This window comes from Saccopteryx bilineata, chromosome 1 (genome assembly GCF_036850765.1).
Source record: "Saccopteryx bilineata isolate mSacBil1 chromosome 1, mSacBil1_pri_phased_curated, whole genome shotgun sequence".
Taxonomy (NCBI): domain Eukaryota; kingdom Metazoa; phylum Chordata; class Mammalia; order Chiroptera; family Emballonuridae; genus Saccopteryx; species Saccopteryx bilineata.
Window position 1 is genome coordinate 13421411 of NC_089490.1, and position 27988 is coordinate 13449398.

Here is a 27988-nt window from a genome sequence, read left to right on the forward strand (position 1 = left end):
ATACAAGTCCTTTGTCAGGTATGTGATTTGTAAATATTTTCTCCAAGTCAGTGGCTTGTCTTTTCATTCTCTTAACCGAGTATTTCAAAGAGCAGAAGTCCTTAATTTTGATGAAACCCAATTTATCAAAACGTTTTTAATGAATCCTGTTTTTGATGTCATATCTAAGAACCTTTAGCAAGAACCAAGATCACAAAGAATTTCTCCTGTGTTTTCTTCTAAAAGCTTGTCATTTTAAAAATTTTATATTTAGATCTACCCATTTTTAGTTAATTTTATATTATAAAAGGTGTAAAGATAGATCAAGGTTCTTTTTAAAATATTTTTCCATTTGAGTCATTTCAATTGTTTGAAAACAATTTGTTCTCTTTATTGAATTGTCATCCACTTTTGTAAAAAATTAATTCGTCATATTTTTGCAAGTCTAAAATGAAATTGTAAAATATACAAAGCATTAATTACCCTTTCTAATAATCTTGATGTTTGTTTCATGACAAATATTCCAGATATAGAAAAATTTCTTTCTCTTTGACTTGATGTTGGTTGAATAAAATTTGTGTCCAAAGGTATTTATTTTTAAGACTTTATTCATTTTAGAGAGGAGAGAGAGAGAGAGTGAGAGAGAGAAGGGGGGAGGAGCAGGAAGCATAAACTCCCATATGCGCCTTGACCAGGCAAGCCCAGGGTTATGAACTGGCGACCTCAGCGTTCCAGGTCCATGCTTTATCCACTGTGCCACCACAGGCCAGGCACAAGTATTTTCAGGCTGGACATCTAGGAATATGTTACTTTGTATAAGCTCTCTCTTTTTTTTTTTTTAAGTGATAAAAACACTTTGCTTGCGCTGGTTTGGGTTTGGCTATTGCTTTTTCTAATCAAGAACTACTTTTACTGATTCTGGTTTTGTGTCCTCGAGTTCCACTGTACATCTCCTCCTGCCCCTTCTTCTAGAGCAAGTAGTCAAATGCTAGATGGTGCCATTGAGCGTTATTGGGTAGTGGTTGAATAATCTTAACAAGTGTATCTTCTAGGTAAGTTAACACCACGATACAGAATCACATGTCAAAATTGCCAGTTGAAGGACTTGTTTCCAAACATATTTCTTAGAACAGTGGTCCCCAACCCCCCGGGCTGCGGACTGATACCAGTCCGTGGGCCATTTGGTACCAGTCCGCAGAGAAAGAATAAATAACTTACATTATTTCCATTTTATTTATATTTAACTCTGAACGATGTTTTATTTTTAAAAAATGACCAGATTCCCTCTGTTACATCGTCTAAGACTCACTCTTGACACTTGTCTCGGTCACATGATACATTTATCTGTTCCACCCTAAAGGCCGGTCTGTGAAAATATTTTCTGACATTAAACCAGTCCGTGGCCCAAAAAAGGTCAGGGACCACTGTCTTAGAATATCCCTTGTAGGGTTTGCATAAACTATGTATATTAAATTAATGCACGTTTGCAAGGATGATTCACCATTGCAGCAGACAGGGCCCTGAACACACGGACACATGGCAGTGGCTACAAGCAAACTTTGATTAGATTGTGGCCACTCCTATGCTGTGTCCCAGAAACGTCAGTCTTAACCTTCAACTCTGCGTGTTCGTTTCTTATTCTTGCTTTGAATCGAAGGTAGTGGATTCCTCAAAACAAAAACCAATCACATCTTTAGGTTGATTGTTCAGCTTTAATTCTCACCAGAGGATTGTCATACTTTTTCCCATTTTCCCAACTTGTCAATATTGGGATGTTTCTCAGAGTTTGGGGATTCAGTAAAACATTCATTTCCCAAGAAAAGTTGGGAAGGAGGTCTTGCTTGGAAGTACTGGTCAAGAGGTCGTAGGCAGGATTTGATGAGAGCCAAGTGCCGACGGGTGACTTGTAAGGAAAGCTCCCCAGGGCAGCGTTGCGTCTGTCCCTCACACTGCCTCTGGGCCGGGCTTGGCGCCTGACCCATGGACGGCATCTGACCTGACCCTTGGAGGGTGCTTCATGAGAGTTGCTGGCTGACAAGATGGTTCTGGTTGTAGTTTTGTGGAAGATGAGCTTACAAAACTCTGGGAGGTCCCGGTTGTGCCAAGCCTCGAACAGTAAGCAGAGAAGCTTGGATTTTTATATTCTGGACACTGGGGAACGAGTCAGACAAGATACAACTAAGTCTTTGTGGCTCAGAGCCATGGGGTGGGCTGAAGGCAGAACAGCTTTTTACTCTCTGGGTTTTTTTATTAGTCAAAAGGCCAAAGCTATAGAAAAAAGGACAGAACGCTGCGTGAACATCTGTATCTCCTTCACTAAGATTCACCCACTGCTGACAGCTTGTCACTTTTTCTTGACTCTGTCATAGATCCTCCACCTTCCGTGTTTGTCTGATCGTTCCCTTGTGATCAGACTTAGGTTTTGGTGCGAGCCCACCTGGGTGGTGAGTGCTTCCTGCCACTTCGCACCTGGAAGCATGATGGGGCCAGCTGGCCCCGCAGAGGGGGTGCTGACTTCAGTCACCTGGCCAAGTTGGTGGTCTGTGAGGACGACTTCCATTTGAACCAGAGAACTTCGGGGTTTTGTTGTTTGTTGTTTGGTTGGTCGGTCGGTCGGTTGGTTAGTTGGTTTTTGAAGGAAGAGAACTTTGGAAAGAACTTTTCACTGACTTTTGGGAATGGCTGACAGCCATTTTGGAAAAGACACTATTTTTCTGTCAGTTGTACCTGCCATTGAGAAACATCTTGAGGTAGTCCAGTAATTTTCAATCCTTATCATCTCGTGGCACACATAGCTAATTACTAGAATTCTGTGGCACACCCAAAAATATATTTTTTGGTGAATCTGACAAAAAAATAGGTATACTTTTGACTCATTCACACCGGATGGCTGTTGTGTTGGCTGTTGTCACTTTTTTATTCAACAGTGTAAGGGAAAAGAGGTCTGTGCCCTGACTCAGTAAGCAGGTATTGCGTGTTTTGAGACTCCTTGCAGCACAGTGGGTGAAAACCGCTGATGTAGTCACAAGCGGCCCCGGGAGCCAGGAAGTGGGACTCGGGACCAAGCTCCAGAGCTGCCCCTCCCGTGACTGCAGACAAGTTATGTCATCTCCCTGGCTGAGCCATTGTGCTCCCACATATAAGGAAACAGACTCTCAGAGAGGTGAAGCAATTTCCCCAAGGCCACTCAGCTAGGAAGTAGCAAAGCCGGGATTCAAACCCAGTGCTGTTTGGGCCAAAGCCCTGCCTTGCTCCTGTGCCAGTCTGCCTCCTCTGAGGTGGCTGGTCGTCGTGATGGTGGCACAGGCACCAGGTTCTCGTGCTCAGAATGCAGCAGAACAGCAGCCCTGTGGGATCTGAGCTGACGGGGGAGGCTCCTCACCCCCAGGCAGGCCGGGAGGCGGGCTGTTGGCCCAGCTCACCACCGTTGGAGAACACGCTCTAGTCCGGGTGTTCTGGAGGTGAGCTGCTGGCACTGTGCCAGCCTGGGCCTGCCCTGCATCCCCACAGTGGCCCCTGAGCCTGCTTGGTTCCTGGGGGGGGGAGCACTGCTGGGGAAAGGTACGGGCCCTGCCCAGCAGGTCGCTGTGGGTGGGGACACACCGCCCGTGCCCAGGTTTGGGTGGAGGTTCTCGGTGAGGCAGCCAGCAGGGAGGGCCGTGCAGCAACACCGAGTTCTCCAGGGCTGCTCTGCCGGCCCCCTGCTTGGTTAGCAGCTGTCCAAGGGCAGACACCTGGCACCTGGTGAGTAGTGTCTGCTGCTCGTGCGCCCATGGTGTTCCTCCCCGGAGCGGTTGTTTTGAGGACAGCAGTGGCTCTGGCTCGATGGGGATATGGTTTATCGAGGCCTCTCGTCCTGTTGCTGCAGAGCTGAGAGTCCCAGAAAGCCCATGGCCCGTGGGTCCAGCATCGCTGTGTGTCCTCACAGGCCTCCAGGGGAGGGGGCGGGCTGGCAGGGAGCAGGCAGCGAGTGGGGGCCCTGGGCACTCTGGGGGCTTCTGCCTCCTCCTGAGGTGCATTCTGGAGAGGACCCCCTGCCACTGGGGCACTGCTGCCCGTAGGCAGGGGCGCGCACCCGGAGAGAGCGGCTCAGAGGGAAGGCCTTGTTGGCGGGCACAGTCCCCTCATCACAGGGGGTAGGGCTTTCTCTGCTTCCCTTTGCGGGAGCCGGGTCTCCCTGCTGCCAGCTGGGGCAGGAATCCTCCTTGGGGGCTGACATGACCCAACGTGTCCGGCTTTCCGCTTTCTGAGCGAATTCACCCAGTGGCATCGCTAAGTCGTGCCAGTGCGGGCATTTCCCCATCGCACCCCGCGCAGCCCTGCCCCTGGCTCAGGGCCCGAGGGCTGAGCGTGCAGTGTCTGACCGGCGTTCTCGCCCAGAGCTGAGCAGCTGCCCCGTCGGCCTGAAGTGCAGGCTGCCTGCTGTCGGAGCCAGGAGCACTGCCAGGCGAGGGCACGGCCAGTCCGCTGCCCTCACGGTGCTTGGTGCTGAGAGGCCGCTCCGGCGCCCTGGGGTTGGCCTTCCGCTCCCTTACTGCTGGCTCCCCCGTCCCTCAGGGGAACCTCGTGCTTTTCAAATATTTGGTAAGCAGGCCCTTATCTGGGATTCGGCGGGCAGCCAGACAGGTGTGTGCTGGGGGCGGGGGAGAGCAGCTGCAGGCACTGAGAGGTCTTCGAGGTCCTGTGGCTGGTGAGGCTGTGCTTCCGCGGGGTCAGTCCTCGCCCCCTCCTGAGCCTCTTTCACTCCGGTGGGAGCCCGAGCTTCAATGCAGGAGGAAGCAGGACGCGGGGAAGGAGCCCCCTGGCTCTTCCACTCAGTTTCAGTACAGAAGACAGCGACAGGCTGCAAATGACAACTATGAACACAGGAAAACTGTTCGTCTCCCGCCATCACACCCTCCCTCCCTCCTTCCCTCCCTCCCTCCCTCCTGGTCCTGACTGTCCCCTCACAGTTGTGTAGGCTGCTGGGCTGGTGTGCGTTAGCTCAGGGGTCTTATACACAGCGGGCGTGAGGCCCACGTACAGCCGACCCCTCGCTGTGTGCAGGGCCTCCGCCCGAGCCCCGCACCTGGGCCGCCCGCTGCTCTGGGAGGAGGTCAGCATAGGGCCCCGTGTGCCGTGGCCGAGCCAGCATGTTGCATCCTGAGACGGCTGTCTTCGCCGTTTCTGCTCCGCTTGCTGCTTTCTAAATAATGCTGTCTCCCGTTTCTATTGTGCTTCCAGATCTCCCCCTAACAGCACGTGTTCCTTATAGAAAATTGAGAAAAATCAGATAAGCTGTAAGAGAAGAAATGAAAATTATCTCTAAGAGATATCCTTCATGAACATTTCGGTGCATGGATTATATAATACACGTTCTCACATTTCCTCTCTCTGAGCCTTGCTGCCTTCATGAGGGAGCCCATGTGGCTATCAGGCCCATCTTAGAGATGGGGAAACTGAGCCACGGAGCAGTTGGGGATATGGCTAGTGACAGAGCAGTGGTTCACAGCCTAGTGTGACGGTGGGGAGCATGCTTGTACTCTGTCCAGCACCGGTGCTCTCTCCACCGTGTCCCTGTCTCCTCACCTCCACAGACAGGAGGGACGCCTGCGGTCTGGGTTTCGGCAGCGCCTGGGCAGTGGCTGTCGTCTGTTGAATTGCCTTATCCAAGGGCTGATAAAGAGATGGCGCCTAGGTGACACTTTGGCCCTCGTTGACGTAGGAGGAAAGATAGGACTTGTGCTTCTTACCTGTGGAGGATTGTGTTCCAGCACGTCAGCTTCCTCTTGGTTGTTGGGGGCTGTAAGAGCCGAACATCAGGAGGGAGTGACAGACTAAGGGAGAGGTGGGCTTGGGAGGCTGTCGAAGGACAAAAGCCGCAGTAACTGAGAGGCGTCACTGGGAGATGATGGCTTTGGGCAGGGGTCGGGAACCTATGGCTCGCAAGCCAAGAGTGGCTCTTTTGATGGCTGCATCTGGCTTGCAGACAAATCTTTAATAAAAAAAAATAATAACGTTAAAAATATAAAACATTCTCATGTATTACAATCCATTCATTTCCTACCACTCATGTTCATGGTTGCGGGTGGCTGGAGCCAATCACAGCTGTCCTCCCGGACAACAACAAATTTTTATTGGATAATGTGTAACATACACGGGTCGTTGTATGGCTCTCACGGAATTACATTTTTAAATATGTGGCATTCATGGCTCTCTCAGCCAGAAAGGTTCCCGACCCCTGGCTTTGGGGATGAAGAGGGTGCAGGCTGAGGCGTGGTGGCCAGAGGTCAGGCAGGACCGGCCTAGGAATGGAAGTTAGTTGGAGGAGGGGTCCGCTTGCCAGGTTACGGGATACGTTTTAGCATCAGAGGTTCACGAGCGGAAGCAGCGGGCAGTACAGTGGAATGGTTGGGAGCGCCCACCCTGAAGGCAGACTGGCTCAGTGGTCATGGAAATCACTTCACGCTTCCTTGCTCTGCTTTTCTCCTCTGTAAATAGAGATGATAATAGTGCCTGCTTCAGCCTGAGCAGGCAGAGGCACAGGGGATAGAGCATCCGCCTGGGACACTGAGGACCCAGCTTCGAAACCCCGAGATTGCTGGCTGGAGCGTGGGCTGGCCAGCTTGAGCACGGGGTTGCCGGCTTGAGCACGGGATCACAGACATGACCCCATGGTCTCTGGCTTGAGCCCAAGGCCTGTTGAAGTATCCCTACCCACCCTGGTCAAAGCACATATGGAAAAGCAATCAATGCCTGACCTGTGGTGGCACAGTGGATAGAGTTGGCTTGGAACACTTAGGTTGCTGGTTTGAAACCCTGGGCTTGCCGGGTCAAGGCGCATATAAGAAGCAGCTATGAGTTGATGCTTCCTGCCCCTCCCCCATTCCTTTCTCTTTCTCTCTCTGTCCTCTCTCTTTAAAAACGTCAGTAAATAAAATCTTTAAGAGAGATAGAGAGAAAGCAATCCATGAACAACTAAAGTGCCACAACTATGAGGTAATACTTCTCATCTCTCTCCCTTTTTGTCTGTCCCTGTCCGTTGCCCTGCCACTTAAAAAAAGAAGAAGAAAATAGTACTTGCTTCGTAACCCTCAGTTGTGATATCTAAGTGAGTCACGAAGCATAAGAAGTTTACAATAATGCCTGGGACTCAGAAACACTATGTGCTGTTTGGTTCAAGGAGAATTGGACTAGGCACCACATGAAGAGTCGCAGGACTATCTGTGTGTGTGTGTGTGGTCTGGCTGTGACCGCTTCCCCAGCCTTCTCTGGACCCCGCCACCTCGGTCTTCTTGTGTCTGCACCCCCTCTCCTGGGCCTCGGAACATGTCCCCTTCCTGGAATGCCCCCCTCAGTCTGTGTTCAAAAAATAGTCTGCTTCTTGACTTTATTGTTTTCTCTAGTGAGCGTATTTTACTTTTAAGATCATTTCTGGATCAGCCAGCTCTCCTTGGCCTTGAACCTTCCGCCAGGCCTGCAGCAGGGGCCCTTTCCACCTCCTTAGCACGGCCACCCTCCTTCCCTTCCGTGCCTGCAGCCTTCCCCTGGGTGGTTGCAGGTGCTGGTCTTATCTTCCTCCCTGGCTGAAGTGTAAACACTTTCCAAGCACCTGAGGATCTGTCACCACCTCCCACCCCTGCCCCGAGAAGAGCCAAGTCCTGTGAATGACCCACGCTCCTGCCGCTGAGCACTTACTACCCGAAGTGTGCTCAGAGAGGGGATTATAGAGTCAAAGCGGGGCAGGCGTGCCCCAGACTCCGTCCAAGACAAATGAACTGCCTCCCCGAGGCGCCTGTGGACTCCCTGCCTCCTGTCCCCTGCTCTGCGTTGCTACGGTTTGTTGTAATCCTGATGAGATTACAGTTTGGAGAGCAGCTGGGATGCCCTGGAAAACTGAATCCAGAGGTCGGCTCATCTGTACGGGCTGCTTCAGGCTGGCCCACCAATAGACCTCTCTTTTCAATGATAAATACTATTCATTTATTCAGCAGGTATTTTTATAAATTTTTATTTAGAAAATGAAACTTAATGGGGTGACACTGATCAGTAAGAGTACCTAGGTTTCAGGTAAACATTTCTATAGCATTTGAACTGTTGATTGTATTGTGTGCTATCACCCAAAGCCACATCATTTTCTGTCACCTATATTTGTCCCTCTTCACTCCCCTCTGCCTCCCTCCCCCTGGTAACCACTTCATTTCTGTCTGTGTTCATGAGTCTTGTTTTTATATCCCACTTACGTGTGAAATCATACAGTTCTTAGCTTTTTCTGATTTGCTTATTTCACTAAGTATAATGTTCTCAAGGTCCATCCTTGTTGTCATAAATGGTGCTGTGTCATCATTTCTTATGGCTGAGTGGTGTTCCATTGTATAGATGCACCACATCTTCTTTTTTTTTCCTGTATTTTTCTGAAGCTGGAAACGGGGAGAGACAGTCAGATAGACTCCTACATGCGCCCGACCGGGATCCACCCGGCACACCCACCAGGGGGCAACGCTCTGCCCACCAGGGGGCGATGCTCTGCCCCTCTGGGGCGTCGCTCTGTTACGACCAGAGCCACTCTAGCGCCTGGGGCAGAGGCCAAGGAGCCATCCCCAGCGCCCAGGCCATCTTTGCTCCAGTGGAGCCTCGGCTGCGGGAGGGGAAGAGAGAGACAGAGAGGAAGGAGAGGGGGAGGGGTGGAGAAGCAGATGGGCGCCTCTCCTTGTGTGCCCTGGCCGGAAATCGAACCCGGGACTTCTGCACTCCAGGACGACGCTCTACCACTGAGCCAACCGGCCAGGGCCCACCACATCTTCTTTATCCAGTCCTCTGTCGAGGGACACCATGGTTGTTTCCATGTCTTGGCCACTGACCAAGATGCTCCACTTTAGTTGTTCATTGATTGCTTCTTATATGTGCCTTGATCAGGCAAGCCCAGGGTTTCGAACCTGTGATCTCAGCATTCCAGGTTGACGTTTTATCCACTGCGCCACCACAGGTCAGGCAATTTGCATTTCTCTAATAGCTAGTGAAGATGAGCATCTTTTCATGTATCTGTTGGCCATTTGGATGTCTTCTTGGGAGAAGTGTCTATTCAGGTTCTCTCCCCATTTATTTATTGGATTGTTTATTGCTGAGCTTTGTGAGCTCTTTATATATTTTGGATATTAATGCCATATTTGAGCTGCTGTTTGCAAATATCATCTCCCATTTGGTTGGTCCCCTTCTTGTTCTTGTTTTTTGTTTGTTTTTCCCCTTTTTGTCTTGTGGTCAGTCTCCTTCGCTGTGCACAAGCTTCTTAGTTTCATACAGTCCCATCCATTTCTTGTTGCCTTTACTTCCCTTGCCTTTGGGGTCAAGTTCATAAAATGTTCTCTATGGGCAAGGTCCATGAGTTTAGTACCTAAGTTTTCGTCTATGTTGTTTATTGTATCAGGTCTTATATTTAGGTCTTTGATCCAGTTTGAATTAATTTTTGTGCATGGGGACAATGTATAGTCAAGTTTCATTCTTTTGCATGTAGCTTTCCAATTTGCCCAGCACCGTTTGTTGAAGAGGCTTTCTTTTCTCCATTGTGTGTTTTTGGATCCTTTATCAAGATTATTTGTCCATTAATATGTGGTTTTATTTCTGGGCTCTTTTAAAATTTCTTTTATTTATTTATTTATTCCATTTTAGAGAAAAGAGAGAGAGGGAAAGAGGGGGGAGCAGGAAGCATCAACTCCCCTTGACCAGGCAAGCCCAGGGTTTCGAACTGGCGACCCCAGCATTCCAGGTCAACGCTTTATCCACTGCGCCACCACAGGTCAGGCATTTCTGGGCTCTTGATTTTGTTCTATTGGTCTGTGTGTCTGATTTTCTGTCATTACCGTGCTGTTTTAAAGGTGATCTATTGTGGCTCTGCAGTATAATTTGAGGTCAAGGAGTGTGATACCTCTGGCTCCATTCTTTTTCTCAGGATTGCTTTGGCTATTTGAGGGTTTTTATGGTTCCAGTTTGAAACTGTGGGTTTACCTGGTCAAGGCACATATGGGAGTTGATGCTTCCTGCTCCTGCCCCTCTTCTCTCTCTCTCTTCTCTCTAAAACAAATTAAAAAAAAAAAGTGGAGCCTGACCAGGTGGTGGCGCAGTGGATGGAGCATCGGACCGGGTCGTGGAGGACCCAGGTTTGAGACCCTGAGGTCACCAGCTTGAGCGCGGGCTTATCTGGTTTGAGCAAAGCTCACCAGCTTGGACCCAAGTCACTGGCTCGAGCAAGGGATTACTCCATCTGCTGAAGGCCCACGGTCAAGGCACATATGAGAATGCAATCAATGAACAACTAAGGTGTCACAACGAAAAACTGATGATTGGGTGCTTCTCATCTCTCTTCGTTCCTGTCTGTCTGTCCCTGTCTATCCCTCTCTCTGACTCTCTCTCTGTCTCTGTAAAAAAAGTGGGGGAAAGAGTGGAGAGATTGGGCAGCTTTGTCTTGTTCTGATTTTAGAGGAAAAGCCTTCAGTTTTTCACTATTTAGTATATAGTATGTTGGCTGATGGTTTGTCATATATGGCCTTTAGTATGTTGAGGTACTTTCCTTCTCTACCCATTTTGAGAGTTAAACATAAATGGATGTATCTTATCTAATACCTCTTCTGCATCTATTGATAGAATATGATTTTTGTCCTTTGTTGTGTTGATGTGGTGTATTACATTGATCAATTTAGGTAGGTTGAACAATCCTTGTCAGCAAATACTTATTGAACAATTACTGTCTGCCGGTCACTCCTCTAAGACAAGGATATGAATCTATCATGTGAAAATCTGCCTCATGGGGTTTATATTCTTTTGGGGAGACACAAGCAGTAAACAAACGAGTTTAAGAGCATCGTCCCAAAACGACAAGGTTGTGGGTTTGATCCCCGGTCAGGACACACACAGGAAGCAACCAATTCATGCACGGCTGAGTGGAACACCAAATGAATGCTTCCCTTCCCCCATCCCCTCCCTCTCCCTTCCTTTCTCTGTCTCTTACAATAAATAAATTTTTAAAAGTTAAGCCCTGGCCAGATAGTTCAGTTGGTTGGTGCGTAGTTCCGGAGCACAGTGTTGCCAGTTTGATTCTCCTGACAGCACCAGATGTTCCTGTCTCTCTCTCTCTCTCTCTCTCTCTTCCTGCCTCTGTAAAAAAAAAACCCCAAACAAACAAAAGAACCCCCCCCAAACAAAAACAACTCCCCCATATACGGGCATATACACGTATGTATGCGTGTGCATATACCCACACAACACGCACGCACGCACGCATGCATACTATTCCAGATAGTGGTGAGAGACAGAGAAAGTGAAGTGGAGAGGGAACTGGAAGTACCCGAGCCCTGAGGAGGGAAGACAGCCAGCCGTGTACACTAGAGCAGGGGTCGGGAACCTTTTTGGCTGAGAGAGCCATGAACGCCACATACTTTAAAATGTAATTCCGTGAGAACCATACAACAACCCCTGTACATTATGCATTATCCAATAAAAATTTGTTGTTGTCCCGGAGTACAGCTGTGATTGGCTCCAGCCACCCGCAACCATGAACATGAGCGGTAGGAAATGAATGGATTGTAATACATGAGTATGTTTTATATTGTTAACGTTATTATTTTTTCATTAAAGATTTGTCTGTGAGCCAGATACAGCCATCAAAAGAGCCGCATCTGGCTCGCGAGCCATAGGTTCCCGACCCCTGCACTAGAGGGACAGTCTCCGCTGCAGAGGCCCTGCAGCAGAGCAGCCTGCTGTGCTCCAGACTGGCAGGGGGGCCGTGTGCCCGGCGCCTGGTATACCAGGAAGGGGGAGTGGGCAGGGGCCGTGCTGGAGGGCCTCGCGGGCCCGGAAAGAGAGGCAGGGCACTCCTGACGGGATGTGGTCGTGGAGGGACAGAATCTGACCGCAAGGAGCACTGGCTGCTGTGTGGAGCGCAGGGGGTGGAGCCGTAGCAGGGAGGCCGAAAGCAGGGAGGCCAGCTGTAATCCAGGCGAGAGGTGGCGAGGCCTGGAGCGGGCTCCTAGCCGGGGAGGTGATGGGAAGGGATTAGACTCTGGGTATTTATTGAAGGCAGAGCCAACAGGATTTGCTGACTCTGACATCTACTGAGGTAGGAAAGATGTTGGGGGGTGGGACGAGTCAAGGGCTTTTGGATGTTGGACTTGTGATACCTTGGGCCTCCACATGGGGGTGTCAGAGAAGCTGGGACTGGAGAGAGAGGTAAATGTGGGAGCCGTCAGCATAGTGAAGGTGTGGAACGCCACGAGCCAGCTTAAGGTCATGCAGGGAGGGCGTACAGGATGACAGAGACCCTAAGTCTAAGAGATCGGGAAGGAAATGGCTCACTGGCACCAGCAAAATGCTTGCCAAGGGGTAGCCGGTGAGGCAGCGGGAAGCCTGGAGTCTGGTGAGGACGAGGCTAAAGGAGGAAGGGTTCAGCAGCGTGCCATGTGCTCTGCAGGGTCAAGTGAGGTGAGGATGCTGCTACGTGTGGAGCACAGAAAGCGTAAGAAGCACAATGACATAAACACAGGAAGTCACGCCCTGGCTGGTTGGCTCAGCGGTAGAGTGTTGGCCCAGTGTGTGGACATCCCAGGTTCAATTCCTGGTCAGGGCACGCAGAAGTAGTGACCACCTGCTTCTCCAACCCCTCCCCTTCCCCTTCTCTCTCCCTGTTGCCTCCTCCCACAGCCATGGTATGAGTGGTTTGAGCACATCAGCCCCAGGCACTGATGGCTCCATGGAGCATCTGCCTCACCCGCCAAAGATAGCTCAGTTGTGAGCATGGCCCCAGAAGGGCAGAGCATCAGCCCCAGACCAGGGCTGCTGGGTGGATCCCTGTGAGGGTGCTTGCAGGAGTCTGTCTATCTCCCCTCTTCTCAGTTAGAAAAGAAGGGAAAAAAACAAAACCAGTAAATCACTTACCCGTTCATACATGGGCACTTACTTTCATTCTTTCTCTGGTCGTTTTTATGGGATTTTTGCTGTATAATTTAGTTCTGCTAATTTCCATTTAAGTTTACTGAATAGTCTATGGAAAATAAATAGTCTATGGAAACAGTCTATGGCTGGATAATACTCCGTTTTCTAGGGGTGCTCTCATTTATTTAACCATTCCTCTATTATTGAACATTGAGTCATTTCTGTTATTCTTCATTATTATAAAAATTGATTTCATGATTATAAATAACACTGTATTGAACAGCCTGGTACGTTTTTCTAGGAGGGGAATTACAAGGCCGGAGGACATGAACACTGTCAGGTGAAGCTTGACTCTAGGAGTGACAGTTTCTCCTGGACAGAACTGAGTGACCCTGGCTTGGCTGCAGGGTTCTTTGTCTCATCTGTCCTCAGGGAGCTCAGAAGTCACTCAGCCCAGCTGGCCCCTGGTGTGCCCTTCCCCTCCAACCGCGTCCTGTTTCTCCTCTAGGGGGCTGGTCAGTCTCGTCCCCTCTCAGGAGGCCTGGCCGGCCACCCCCTCCCATCTCCTCTCCGGGCACGTTCTCAGCGGCTCCCTGGGGTCAGGCTTTTCCCTTTAGTTTAGGTCAGCCCCACTCCAGCGGGCTGCAGGGCTGGCTGTGGGTGGGATTGGAGGAATTGTAGAATGTGAGGGGCAGCATGGCCTGCTGGGTGTCACTTCTCAGGGTCTAGCACTCTCTGAACGAAAATGGCCCCCAGGCCATGCTTGGGGGTGCACTGCGGAGCTGGAGCCACTGGGCTCTGGTGTGCCTTGAAGGGACTGGGGCGGCCTGCCTCAGCAGCGGGAGCACAGCACCGGGAGGGGCCTGTCTGGGAAACCAGGGCACTGGGTCAGCGCCCGGATTAATGATTGATTGGAAAGCTTGGGAGAGGGTCAGCCAGGCCATTCTCTCGTGGCCTCCCGCACTGCCCAGCCTGAAAGCACCCGCCAGGGACGTGGGACAACTCTGCCCTTTATCCGGAGGCTGCTGACCCTCATGCCCTGCCATGGAGGAGAATGGGGGGGTGGGGGAGGAGGGGGGCAGGGAGGGAGAGGCAGAGGAGGCTCTGGACTCCTTTCTCTGAACAGCGCAGCCTGGGCCTGGGTAGGGAGCCCCCTGTCAGTCCTCTGTTGCCACAGCCGATTGTGAGGCAGGAAGTTGGGGAATTATGTTTGTACTGGTCCTGGAATGCAGTAGGCTGGTGCATTTCTGGACCTGGAATATGGAATAGCACTCACTGCGCACAGTCCCCTAAAATGAGCTGACAGCACCGACCAGGTGGTGGCGCAGAGCATCAGAATGGGACACAGTGGACCCAGGTTCAAAACCGCGAGGTCGCCAGCTTGAGCGCGGGCTCATCTGGTTTGAGTGCAGGCTCACCAGCTTGAGCCCAAAGGTCGCTGGCTTGAAGCCTAAGGTCGCTGGCTCGAGCAAGGGGTCACTCGCTCTGCTGTAGCCCCCCAGTCAAGGCACATATGAGAAAGCAATCAATGAACAACTAAGGTGTCGCAACAAAGAATTGATGCTTCTAATCTCTCTCCCTTTCTGTCTGTCCCTATCTGTCCCTCTCTGTTTCTCTCTGTCTCTGTCACACACACACATACACACACACACACACAAAATAAATAATAAAATGAGCCGCCAGTGATGACAATAGCAGCAGCTACTGTTCTTCTCGGTGGGACACACTCTGTCCCCAGCACTGGCGAGCAGGTGCTGTGTGGCTATTTAATCCTTACAACAGCTCCTCGGGTTAGGCGGTGTTACCCCAGTTTTAGGGCTGAGAGATGCTGTGGGATGAGTGTCTTCCCCGACCCCCACGAGGGAGGGGCCCAGGCCGGGCTGTCAGCAGTGAAGTACTTCCGTGGAGCCCCGCACCTCAAGGCAGGCAGTCACACAGGAGAATCGATCCAGGGGCAGATGCCACAACTGATTGCAGCATGGCAGGTGTTACTGTTTTCAGTCTGGTTAGTCATTCATCAAGTGTCTGTTGAGCACCCACTGAATGCCAGGCGCTGTGCCAGGCGCTGGGGCCCTACCTCAGCAAGAATGGAGGGCGCCGTCCAGGGGACCGACAGCACAGTGTGGCCAACCCCGTGACGGGGGCTGTGGAGCTGCAGGCCGGGGCGGGGCTGTGGCCGGAGGGGCAGATGGAGCTAGCGAAGGAAGGCGAGCTTCCTGAGGAGGAGGGGCAGGGGCCTGAAGGGGTTGGCCTCAGCCCGTAGAGGGGCAGCCACCGGGAGAGGCCAAACGGGCTGGTGAAGGTGCCGCGGCCCAGGGCCCAGGGCTGTCTTCAGCACACGGTGGCTCCCTGCTGGCGGGGACAGTCCAGAGGGCTTTGACCAGGGTGTTCCTGACAGAAACAGGTAGCAGCTGGCAGCGGGACTGAGGTTCCAGGGGTGATGGCTCTCGACCGAGGCTCAGCAGCTTCTAGAGCCCTGGGGCCCAGGCTGGGCGGGGCGTGCCAGCCTCCAGTCCGGCTTCACCGGCACCGCATTTGAGGTGCGCGGCACAGTGACAGGGCCTGACCCACCTGCGCGGGCTCAAGTCCTGCTCCGTGGTTTCCTCACCGGTTAAACGGGGCTGGGATAGCACCTGACTCAGGGTGGTGGTGAGGAGATGCGTGTGTATACACAAGCCTGGTGTGTTGTGTGCCCTGGCGTGGACGCAGGTACCACTGTGATGGACGTGACAAGTCTGAGGCTCTGCTCCAGCCACGCCACGTGGTGGCTGGGACCCTGGCACATCGCTGACCCCGCTTGGTACACACCGGCCAGTGTGCAGGTGTCAGGAGCGCTCCGTTTCCTGAGCTGGACTTGGCGGGAAGGTTTAGGGCCCCAGTTGCGTTGTTGCTCCGGCCACCTGGGCCTCTCAGAGCTCTCGGTCACCGAGGTTAAGATGTTAAGCTGTGCGCTCGCTCCGCCCGGGAAACTTCCCTGCCCCGTGGGGAATGAGTGGAGTCGTGGCCCTCCCCCACTGTGGCTCCCAGAGGGCCTGAGTTCCTTCTTAGGGTGAGAGAGTGGTTCTTGGCCTGGGAGCACTGAGCACGTGTGTGCTGTGCGTGCGTGTGTGCGCATTTGTGCACACCAGAATCAGAGCAGCCCAGGCATCTGTTTTGCAAAGAATTCTTTTGCTAGAGACTCTCCTTTGGTCCCCCAGGGGCAGCAGTGCAGGCCGTCCTCATGCTGGCCACAGGACCCTTGTCCTGTCTGAGGACAGCGCCAGCCTCCTAAGTGGGCGCAGCTGTGGCCTGATCAGAGCTTCTGGCTTTGCCCAGTGCGGTGGGTGGGGGGCCATGGTGAAACCAGGGTTTCTCGGCCTCGGAGAAGTTACACCTGGCGCCAGGCCTGCAGGGGGAGAATAGGCTTCGCTGCGAGGGTGAAGGCAGGTGGGCTCCCTGCGGAGTCGCAGCCTGTGTGCTGGGCCTAGTCGGGAAGGGGGCATCCGAGGAGCTCCTGGCCTGACAGGCTGGGACAGAGGTGGGGCGGGTAGCCCTCGGCCACGGAGGGAACAGGCAGGGCTGTGTGGACATGGGCAGCTCCTGGCAGAACACAGGCACGGGCGCAACGCAGTGGTGGCGTCTAAATGTGAACCATCCCAAGGGACGTGTCTGGGTGCGGCCCCCCCCTGCACCCCCAGCCCCGCAGCTGGTGTCTGTAAGAGGTCACAGCCAGAAGAGACAACTCCAGGCTGGGGAGGAACAATCACCTGGAATCCAGGAACCCTGACCCCAAATCCAAAACTCTAGCTAGAGCCCAGAGCCATATTTGATCCCAGGGGGCAAGCCATGGGCACCTGCAGAGACTGAGAACCGTGACCCTAGGTCCTGGTGAAACGCCAACCAGCCAGTGTGGAAGCAGACGCTGAGGCTCGTCCCGGCCCAGCCAGGCTCGCACTCCGTCGTGTCCAAAACCCCTGGTCGTCGGCTCAGCCTCTGGTGTGTCACAGACAGCAGGTGGGCCCGGCAGGCCTGGGCTTCCTGTCCCTTCCCTCAGCTGCCCAGCGAGCTCACAAGGCTGACTGTGCGGGGCCATGTGGGGCCATGTGAGGACGGAGCAGAGCCTGTGTGTGCTGTGCCCTGCAGGTGCCGGACGTGGAGTGGGGGCTCAGTCCCCCCTGCCCCTCCCTCCAGGACTCAGTCCTGATACTGAGCTCCGCCTCGTCTCCCAGGGTCACTCAGGGCATCAGAGGGGGTGTGTGAGAAAACACTTTGTCAAGTACCTATAGAAGGCAGTGTGGTAGTTTCTGTCTGCCAAGGGAACCCCCAAATCTTCCTGTCCCCTCTCACTGGCTCTCGTCACCCCAGCCTGGTGTGCGTCTTTGCATGTCCACGACACCCCAGGTCCGCGCATCCCCAAACAGTTTGTTCTGATCAGTCTCATTCCACGTACCCTATGGCCAGCGCACCTGGCTCTCAGGCGTCACATTGCCTGACCCCCGTCACCTGCTGCGTGTCCTCTTGGTCCTTCTCCTGGGAACCTCCGGTGGCCCTCAGCCGTCGGCCTGGCTGGGTGCCTCTCCCATCCTCCGCCCATGCCGCCTTCACCTCCAGACTTTTCATTCCGTGCAACGTGAAGATTCAGTGTCTCTCTGGTCCTCGCTGTTTGGATAATAGCTAATTTTCCAGTTTAACAAATGCCACAACAGTCATTGCCAGATTCCTTTGCCAGTGTTGTCACCAGCCTCCTCCCCACAGTCCGCTCTCTTCTTTAGCTAAGCGTCCTCATACTGCCTTTCACTCAGGATGTGTGCAGCCCTGTGCATTAGGAACCTGGCAAAACAGGCCTTTAATTTTTCACCCAACGGACCCCGGAGTGGGCCTTCCAGGGCTGCGTTGGCCGCTGGTCAGAGCGCTAGGATTCCACATGCTTCTCCTAAGTCTTCCCGTTCTGCTGCGGCCATTTGGCAATCGTACATTCTATTTATGCTCTCTTACTACCTTTGGCATTTTTCCATGTGTATTTGACTTCTGTTCCCAGTTCATAACGGCATCGTTTTCTGTGGGGTTGCATAGAATTCCATGTTTTCTGTATCACAGTTCATTTAATAAGTCCCTTGTGAATGAACCTTTAGGTGGTTCCCCACCTCTCACTAGTCAAATAGTACTGTTATGAGTAATCTGTGCGGATACATGGTGTTATCTGCTGTGTCGTTTTGCGCAAGCGGAAGTGTGGCTTAGGTCAACTACCCAGAAGAGGTGTTTCTGGGTCAGGGGGAACAGGTACACCTGGAATTTGGGTAGCTGTGGCCCGGTTAGCCTCTGTAGAGGCTGTGCTCGCATCTGACAGTGAAAAGTGTAGTTCAGTGTTGTTTTAATTTGCAGTTCCCTATCTGTGAATGATGTTGAGCGTCTTTTCATCCACGTAGAAGCCAAAGTATTCCTGGTCTTCATATATTTTTTTTATATTCTTGGCCCATTTTACTGTTGGATTGCTGGTCTTTTGCTTATTAATTTTTAGGAACTATTTGGGAGAAATTGACCCTTTTTCTGATAAGAGTCGCAGATATTTTTCTCAATTTATTACCTGTTTGTTTCTTTGTTTTTTCTTCTAATGGTTTTTTTTTATCGTGTAGAAAGTTTGGGGTTATTTTTGAAATGAAATTTATTAATGTTTCCCTTAATCTTTTAACCCGTAAAGATTTATGGGTTTAGTGTCATTCTTAGTCCTTTCCCCGTCTCAAGACTGTTTGTATAGTTCGTGTCTGTTTGTTTTAACTCTAAAATCTTTTATTTGTTCGGGCCTTGTCTTGGTATTCAGACAGCTGCTCACAGGTCCCGGCGTGTACCAGTTATTGAAGGACCCTTTTCCCTTGGATTGAAGTGCTGTCTTTACAGCACATTCGAGGAGTTCCGTATGTGTTCGCATGCTTAGGACTTTTGTATTCTCTTTCATCTATTGTCTCTTCATGGACAGTGCCACACTGTTTCAATTATTGTAGCTCTTGTTCTTTCCAGCTAACTCCCTGTCCTGTTTGCCAAAGTGGCTCCACCCAGCCCTCTGCTTTCTTCAAGTCCCGTCTTCTGTGCTCAGAGCGAGGCCGGTCCACGTGTGCTTCCCCCCCACACACACACACACACGTGTGCTTCCCCCCTACACACACACACACACACACACACACACACACGTGTGCTTCCCCCTACACACACACACACACGCTTCCCCCTACACACACACACACACATGTGCTTCCCCCCTACACACACACACGTGCTTCCCCCCTACACACACACACACACACGTGTGCTTCCCCCCTACACACACACACACATGTGCTTCCCCCCTACACACACACACACACGTGTGCTTCCCCCCTACACACACACACACACACACACACACACACACACACACATACACGGCTGTGATACTTCTTTGTATCCTGGGCCCCTGATTGATTCCGCCCCATCAGTCCTGTGCCCGGGCTTCCCCCTGAGCCTCCCCGACCCTCCTCGGCACACCTCTCCTCGGCTGTAGCTTATCTGAGTTCCTTCTATTCTGAAACCCCCGGCCTGGCTCTGCCCTTTCTCAGTCTAGCGTGCTCGTGTGCCTTTCCTTCCCTGACGTGGTCCCTGGGGGTCACTTTCCCCGGGGTCCCAGCCTCATTGCTGCAACTGCTTCTTCAGAGCCCAGCCTCCCCCGCACACGCACTCGGCTGAAACTTGCCTCACGAGGTCACGGATGGCCTCACAGTCCCCGAATCCGGTGGTTTCCGTTTATCACCCCACAAACTGCCGCATCAGAGCAGTCGGCCCCCTGCCCCCAAAGACGGCCCTGCCCTTGGCCAGGCTGTCCTACGTCCCTCCCGCTTCCCGCCTCCGGCCACTGCCATGCGTTGCTCTCGGTGCTCCTTCCTTGGTGTGTCATGGTCTCTTTGGTGAACTGAATCCCTTCCTGTGGCTGTCACATCACCAAGGAGGCCCCCGTCCCTGCAGAGTGCCAACTCCCCAGCTCTTAGACTCTAGGGCTGCATTTCCAAACTGCCTCTAGGAGACCAGCTCGGGTTATTGTGCCAGTCCAACAGGAAGACGAAAGCTTGATGGGAAGGAACGATTACAGTCCTCGGGGAATGAAAAGTAAAAATACTGACGTCCACGCTACGCCCCAGACCAGTCAGATGAGGCCCTCTAGGGAAGGGCCCAGAAACTTCCAGTGGTTCCAGTCCAGCCGAGCTCGCAGGCTGGGGGGCAAGGGCTCAGAGGGCTTCTGCCTCCGGCCTCGATAGCTGGGTCCATGGGCGTGTGGCTCGCTGAGGTAGGGACTGCAGAGGAGGCGGGTTTGGGGGAGGCAGGGCTCTGTTGGGACAGGCCGAGTTTGAGCTGCCCGGAGGACGTCAGAGATGAGGGGTCCCACAGATGCCGGTCTCCCTGAAGCAGGTGTCTTCCGCTCCTGATCGTGCAGGTCTGCACTGACGTAGTACAGACCTCGTCCCCCTCGCAGGGCCGGGGCATGGCAGCACACGTGCCTGGAGAGAGCCCCCTCCCAGGCGTCCCTCCAAGTCCTCCGCCCCCGCACCCCACTCCCAGCCAGCAGGACTCCACACCGCTCTTCGCTGCGCTGCCTCCGAGTCCTTCTCGGGCTGTATCCCCAACAGGAGGGCCGTGCCGTGTCCCCTGGCCAGCGTCCACCCACTCTCAGGGCCTCCCCGCACTGTCCCCTACCGGACAGCTCCCATGACACCTCCGGACCTTGCCGCCTCTGGCTGGCATTTGTGGACAATGCCTTAGCTGTTGAGGGCTGGAACTGTCTCCCCCCAGGTGATGTAGGCCTGGCGGTCACCATCTATTACCCACCTTTGGGGCAGTGCGTCCCCTTCGCCTGATGGCTCTCACTGGGGTCTGGCTGCAGACCTGCCGGCTGCGAGCGAGGCTGGCGAGGCCGTGTCTCTTCCGCGTACCCGAAGTCGCCCTGCACGACGGCTGCTTCAGACAGCAGTGATGCTGGGGCCTATGTGCTGGTGGGGACAGCGTGGGGGCTGGCAGTGGGTGCCTGTCAGGGTGTCGGGACTGGAGCATTGGAAAATTTCAAAGCCCCTCAGGTCGTTCTCCTGTGTCTCCTGTTGACTGGGGCTCAAAGAGCAGGATGCAGCAGAGGAGGCGGGGAAGGGTGTCACGGGTCATGTCACCCTGCCTGGCTGATGGGGACTGCTCTGAACCCCGCGGGCCTGCCGCAGGAGCCAGGCGGGCGGAGGGCGGGAGGGAAGTGACTGATGCAAGGCATGGAGGCCATGGGGCAGCACTGCGGGGCGTGGGGAGCCCGGCTGTCCCCAGACAGGGGCCCTCCTCCGTGCCCCACCTGGGCTGCCCCAGACGGGGGTCCTCCTCCGTGCCCCACCTGGGCTGCCCCAGACGGGGGCCCTCCTCCGTGCCCCACCTGGGCTGCCCCAGACGGGGGCCCTCCTCCGTGCCCCACCTGGGCTGCCCCAGACGGGGGCCCTCCTCCGTGCCCCACCTGGGCTGCCCCAGACGGGGGCCCTCCTCCGTGCCCCACCTGGGCTGCCCCAGACGGGGGCCCTCCTCCGTGCCCCACCTGGGCTGCCCCAGACGGGGGTCCTCCTCCGTGCCCCACCTGGGCTGCCCCAGACGGGGGCCCTCCTCCGTGCCCCACCTGGGCTGCCCCAGACGGGGGCCCTCCTCCGTGCCCCACCTGGGCTGCCCCAGACGGGGGCCCTCCTCCGTGCCCCACCTGGGCTGCCCCAGACGGGGGCCCTCCTCTGTGCCCCACCTGGGCTGCCCCAGACGGGGGCCCTCCTCCGTGCCCCACCCGCTGCACCCCTGCCCCCTTCCACGGCCTCCCCAGCCTCTTCCTGTCTCCCCTTCGCCAGGCTGACGGGAACTGCCCTGTAGAGGTCCGTCTGCGCTCAGACCCAGATGATGCCAGAGCTATGACCGGGCCTGCAGGCGTGGCGCCGAGGGGACGTCAGCCATGGAGCAGCCGCCGGAGGAAGCCCCTGAGGTCCGGGAAGAGGAGGAGAAAGCGGAAGTGGCAGAGACTCAGGGAGCCCCCGGGCTCAATGGGGGACCAGCGCACGAGCTTCCTTCCAGCAGCTACACAGGTGAGGAGGGGGCTCGGGGACACGGCAGGGGGCGCGGCTGGCGGACGGAGAGCCGCCTTCTGCAGGCAGCGCCGTGGGAGCGTGGGGTCCTGGCGTGGGTGAGGGCTGGAGCCACACGGCCCAGGCTCTCGCCCGTGTGCTGCTCGCCCGCTGCAGGACCCTGGGCCCGTTCATCACATCTCTCTCTAAAGCAGCGGGATCGCAGGGGACACAGACCCACACCTCTGTGGGACCCACCTGAACCGGCACGTGCCATGCATGTCGTCATTTCGCCACCGCCATGGGGGGGGGGGGGGTCCGTCTGCAGTAACCACACGCCAGAGAGATCACTGCACCTGTGAATGTGAGGATCGCTCAAAACACAGCCCCGCTGAGTCGGTGCTGATGGCACACCTCGCTGGGTGCACTGGCGTTAGGTGTAAACGTGGGCAGTTAGCGGACTGACGCTGCTATTGTGCTTCAGCCTCCCTGCTCTCGGCTCCCCTTCACTGCCGCTGTCAGCAGCAGTGTAGACGTTGTTCTCTTGTGCTTCCACCCCATCTTCATCACCATCGTCATCGTCGTGGCCTTGTACCCACCGTCCAGGGCACCCACACCCACTGCTCCAGCCCCTGGCGTCCCCTGCCCAGCGCGTCTTCCCAGCTCCTCCCGTCCCCTGCCCCTGAGCACCCGCGTGTCCAGCTGACCCTGGCCCTGCCCTTGGGGACTCAGGGTCAGGACCTGCTGCAGGAGCGGGGGACATCCTGTTCTCGCTGCTGGCTTCTGCTGACAGAGGTCCTGGCCCCCGGGGATGATCCGGGGCAGAGGAGTGGGCCTGTCCCGTCATTTTAAGGACGGCCTCGGGCCCCTGTGCCTGCATGGGTAGAAGAAGGTGGACGTGTCAGAGTTAAGAGTTAGGGGGGCGTGGGGTGCTGCTGAGGTGGGACAGGCTCCCACCTGGGCCTGGCCCCAAGACCCCCACACCCTCAACCTGCAGAGCAGGTCCTGGGCTTTGCAGTCTCTTCCTCTTCGGGGTCTGTGGTGGGGGAGGGGTGGGGGGAGCCAGCACCCGCCCTCGGACCCCACCCGACACCCAGGGATGACCTCAGTGGGCTCGTGTGCTTTCAGGGCCTAGGAGACGGTGTGTGCATCCCGGGGGAAGCCCGCCCCCGTTGGCTGGTGGCTGGGATGGCTTTGGTAGCCCAGCCTTTCTCAGAAGAGAGGAGTGGCCAGCCGGGGGTGGTCGGTCACTCAGCACTGACAACACATACTGTTCTGACCTTGAGACGGGAGGAGGGGCTAGACGCAGAGGGAGGACACTGGGGGCTAAGGATGAGCAAGTGATGTCACTGAGGACATCCAGACAGAGTGACAGAGAAGAGAGGACATGGGATGCGCGGCCTCACTTCCTGCCCCCGCCCACCGTCCCTACGTCTTCTGGGCCCTGGCCCAGAGAACTTGCCTGCAGACGAATGCCCTGCCCTGGGGTTTCTGCATACCCATGTGGGGACCCATCCCCAGTGCACTGCTGCCCACATGCAGACCAGAGCGTGGTGCCCGGCCGCACCCGCAGGGCGAGGTGGGTGTGTAACGGCATCTCACGGAGGTCCGTGGGTGGGCACTCGGGCACACAGGGAGACGTTCGGGCAAGAGTGTGCCCAGCCACCCCGTGTTTGATAGATTTCATTTATCGGTAAATCAGTGACGTGGAGGTAGAAAGACCTCCTTGTTCAATAATTGAAACAGGAGGGGGTTGTTTAACACGATCACTATATATTAAATGCGTTAGTTTATAAAAACTTCTCACAAAGTCTACCAGACAAGCTGCCTGACAGGAAAACAGAGTCAGATTCCACGGTCCGTCCTGGAGTGTGGCCCCTGCGCACGCTCACTCAGCATGCACAGCGATGTCCAGGCCTGTGTACTGCAGCACTGGCCGTAAACGCAGGGACGGGAACGCGCCGTCTGGGGAACGAGCTGTGTGCACTGTGGTAGAGCCGTCCTGGGGAACGCTCTGGTCACTAGAGGCGAAGGTCGGTCTGCATGTCCTGACGGGAAGTACGTTTCTCACGATGGGGGATCCTGTTGTTTAAAACACCACCTGTACCCAGGAGGAGCCTAGGAGAGCAGACTCAGGCTGAGGGGTGGCCCCGAGGAGCAGGGCCAGGACGGGGGGGGGGGGGGTCTGTCCTAAGCTGCCATACGCCGTTTCTCCCAACAAGCCTGCAGCTCTCACTTACTCTGAAAAGCAATTAAATTGCTTTTCGTGAATAGGTTAAAGGAAGGGCCAGCAGGTGAGGGGTGCCAGAGACAGAGCCTCATCCTGTCTTGGGGCCACACAGACCAGGGCAGGCGTCCAGGGCAGCCACTAGGGGCCGTGGTGCTCTCTCCGTGCCAGTCCCCTCACCTTCAAAGGCTGAGTCCTGCCCACCTCCCCGGCCAGCCAGGCGAGGAGCATGGCTGCTGTCGGACCCAGCCCAGGTCTCGGCACCTGCTCGTTCCCTGCCCCACCCACGGGTCTGTGGCTCTGACCCCGGGGCCCCCAGGACCCACAAGGATGGGGTGCAGCTCGAGCCTGCAGCAGCAGGAAGGCTACATAGCGTGCCCAAGCGCCCAGAGGTCCCGCACAGACCGGCCTCTCTGCACAGCTCCCCCCTGCCGGCTGCCCCCACTGCAGGGAGGCGGGCAGGATAGCAATGGGGACACTCAGCGCCCAGGTCCCTCCCCTGGGCGGGGGCAGGGTAGCGGCTGCTGGTGCCACAGCCCACTCCTGTCTGCGTCCCCTGCTGCGTCAGTGATGGACACCCCAGGCACACCGAGGAAAGGGCTCGGGGTCTCGGTGTGGGGCTGAGGAAGAGAAGTGTCCTTCCTCTTGGCCTGGTGCTTCTGCTGTCTCAGTCAGCGCCTGGCGGGTGTCCCGAGCCGTTCAGTGGAAGGCCGAGCTAGAGGCTGCCTGGTAGCCCCGCCCCAGGCTCCTGCCAAACTGGTCCTGAGTTCAGAAGCTGTCTGCCTGGGGGGTTCTGCCAGCAGAGCGGGGAGACAGGGCCGGCCTCTCCGGGCCCCTCACAGCTGTCCCAGCGGCATGCTCAGAGCCAGGGAGACAGACATGCAGGAGCGCTCCCAGCCACACAGCGTGATGGGAGTCAGGTCAACAGTGTGTGCCGACCTTGTAATCAAAGATGGTGCGGCTGATACCTTCTGGTTGAGAGGGCTAGCGTGTGCGCCGTCCACGCCGTGAACCATGGCAGTGTCAGCCTCAGCAGTGACGCGTCTCATTTATCATGGTCACAAACGACTGATCAGCGGTAATGAACGTGTGTTTATATGCACGGGAGACTGTGGGCTGCAGAGAGGGGGAGTCAGCCCCAGTGGACACAGATCTCACTTTTCTGCAGTGTGATGGTTCTCTAGACTAGAGACACAGACCAGTAGGATGTGTGTGAGTGAGTGTGGGGGGTTATTTTAAGGACTTGGCTCAGGCCATTGTGATGGCTGGCAGGTCAACATCCTGTAGGACAGGCCGGCAGGCTGGAAGCATCCAGGGACAGTGATGTTGAAGCTCCAGTCTAGACGCCACCTGGAGACGATTCCTTCTCCCTTCGGGAGGCCTATGGAGAAGACTGATTCAAATGTTAATCATGTCTAGAACACCTTCACGGGGACACCTGGACATGTCTGACCAAAAGTTGGGTCCTACAGGTACCGTGGCCTGGCCAAGTGGACACGGAAAAGTAACCTTCAGAGCCACTGTCAGCATGTTAGTTAGCCTCTGAGCCTGTTTTCTCGCCTATAAAATGGGGGCGGGAAGAGCTGCGGGAAGGGTTGTTCCGAGGTTCACAAGATAAACGGTGTGATGGGTCCGCAGCGTGCCTAGCACACAGTGGGCACGCACTAAAGAGAGGTGCGGTTGGTGCAGACACACCGTCTCACAGGGGAGTCAGGGCGGGGTTCACGTGCCGGTCCCACCATGTGTCAGTCTCCCCATCTTTACCTGGTGGCATTACTGTCTCCCGAAGTGCAGGAGATGATCCTGACAGCATGCAGACACTGACACGCTGGGCGTTCGGTGGGGCCTGATGCATGCTGCTTCTTTCTCTCTCCTGGGGGGCCAGGCCGGCTGTGGCTGGAGTGAAGTTCAGGGTCAGGGCTTAAGGTCCACGTGGTGGCCACCAGGTGAGCGAGTGTGTTTCTGGAGAGCAGAGGATGGGCCGGGCTGGGTGGAGGGCGCTGTGCGGGCAGGCGGCCCTCACACAAGCCCGGGGTCTCCTCACTTGACATGCTGGAGGGGGCCAGGGCAGACGGCCCTCACACAAGCCCAGGGTCTCCTCACTCAACATGCTGGGGGGGGGCAGGGCAGGGGCTTTCAGGGGGGGGAGGGCCTCTCGGAACCCAGTGACCACCAGGGGGTCCTGAGAGGTGATGGGACCTCCAGAACTTGTTCCGAGAGGTGGGGCTTCCTGCCATCAGTACTTTCAGGGAGGACGTGATGGTGATTTGAGAGTAAACCTTTAAGCCAGGTGGTCAGCAAAGAGGAAACAGAACCTTTATCTTTGGAAAATCCACCCCCAAGCTGCCACCACTGCAGTATCCCTGATAACCCCACAACAAAAGCGCCCCCCGCCTGACAAGGTGGTGGCGCAGGGGATAGAACATCGGACTGGGACGCGGAGGATCTAGGTTCGAAACCCCGAGTCACCAGCTTGAACATGGGCTCACCAGCTTGAGCAAGGGGTCGCTGCTTTACCGTGGGATCATAGACATGACCTCGTGGTCCCTGGCTCTGCTGTAGCCCTCCCTCGTCAAGGCACACGTGAGAAGCAATCAGTGAACAGCTGAGGTGCCACAACTATGAGGTGATGCCTCTCATCTCTCTCCCTGTCTGTCCCTCTCTCTGACTTGCTCTCTGTCTGTCAAAAAGACAAAACAAAAACAAGAGCCCCCCGCGAGACGTGTGCACGTCTGCTCACCCAGGTGCCTCTCTGCCTGTGTATCAGTTACTGTGGTTCCTTGTTCCCTCAGGCAGGGGGTGCCCTTGTCCTGTCCGCTGAGGCCGCCAGACCTCCCCGACCGCTCTCGGGTTCAGCAGCCTGCACCTGTGAGCTGCCCGGGGCAGGACGTCTGTAGGTCGCCCCTGCCCTGGGCCTGTGTTTTCCCGTCCAGTTGGCAGCTCCTCCTGACCGGGCCCCTCTCGGACTCTCATCCAGCGTTTCTCTTCAGTCCAGAGCTCTGGCTGAGTCCGTGGGTAATAGGGTGGACATCTTGGCTTCCAGGGTTTGGGGTGGTCCTGTCACCTCTGAGACAGAGGCCAGCAACAGGCCAGGCACTGCAAGAAGAGGTTAGGTCTTGTCCCAGGGGCTCCTCAGGCCTCATGAGCAGAGACACCCCCCACACACACACCTTGGGTTTCTGTGCAGCTGTGGGGGAAAGAGACACCCAGAAGAAGGAAGAGAGGCACGGTCCCTGCCCGCGGGGCACAGAGCTGGGAACCCGCAGGACTGCGGCGTTCGTGGGCACCACCCGGACCTGGGCTGGTGTTCACACGGCACTTCCAGCTCTGAGAGCTGTCTCTGTGTTACCTCCTGCCCACCTCACGGTGACCCCCTTTCACAGAGGAGGAAACTGAGGCCCGGGGACACAGCTGGGTTTTCAGCACAGGACCCTGATCTGAAGTTGGGCTGCGCGACTCCTGAGCTGCATTCTTACCCCCATGCCCATCGTCTCCGAGCACCTGGTGCCACTTGGAGGTCACCTGAGCACTCACATCTGAGCCAGAGAGAGGGGCCGTCACCTTCCCCGACCACCTCGCGCCAGGTGGTGGCTCCCCGCGTCCTGCCCCGGTCGGCCTGCCCCTCGGCCCGCGCTGCCCTCGCCGCGTGGTGCCCCGGTGTCTTACGGTTCTCAGCTCCGCTAGTGGAGGACAGGGGCTGGTCCTGCCCTGCTCTTCAGTGTGTGTGAATGAAGAGGGTGGCATCGCCGCGCAGCACCAACGGCAACCACATGACCAGACTCCTGCCGAGCCCCCAGGGCCACGAGGGAGA

The 27988-nt window shown here is 55.4% G+C and overlaps 1 protein-coding gene across 1 annotated transcript in view; it reads left to right on the top strand.

Annotated features, from left to right (window-relative positions):
• Positions 1-27988, top strand: part of PPARD (peroxisome proliferator activated receptor delta) — a 92080-nt gene that overhangs the window by 56496 nt on the left and 7596 nt on the right. The window contains exon 3 of the mRNA XM_066234606.1: positions 21741-21971. Within this exon, the coding sequence (XP_066090703.1) occupies positions 21842-21971 (130 nt within the window). The 5' untranslated portion in view covers positions 21741-21841. The remainder of the gene's footprint in view (positions 1-21740; positions 21972-27988) is intronic.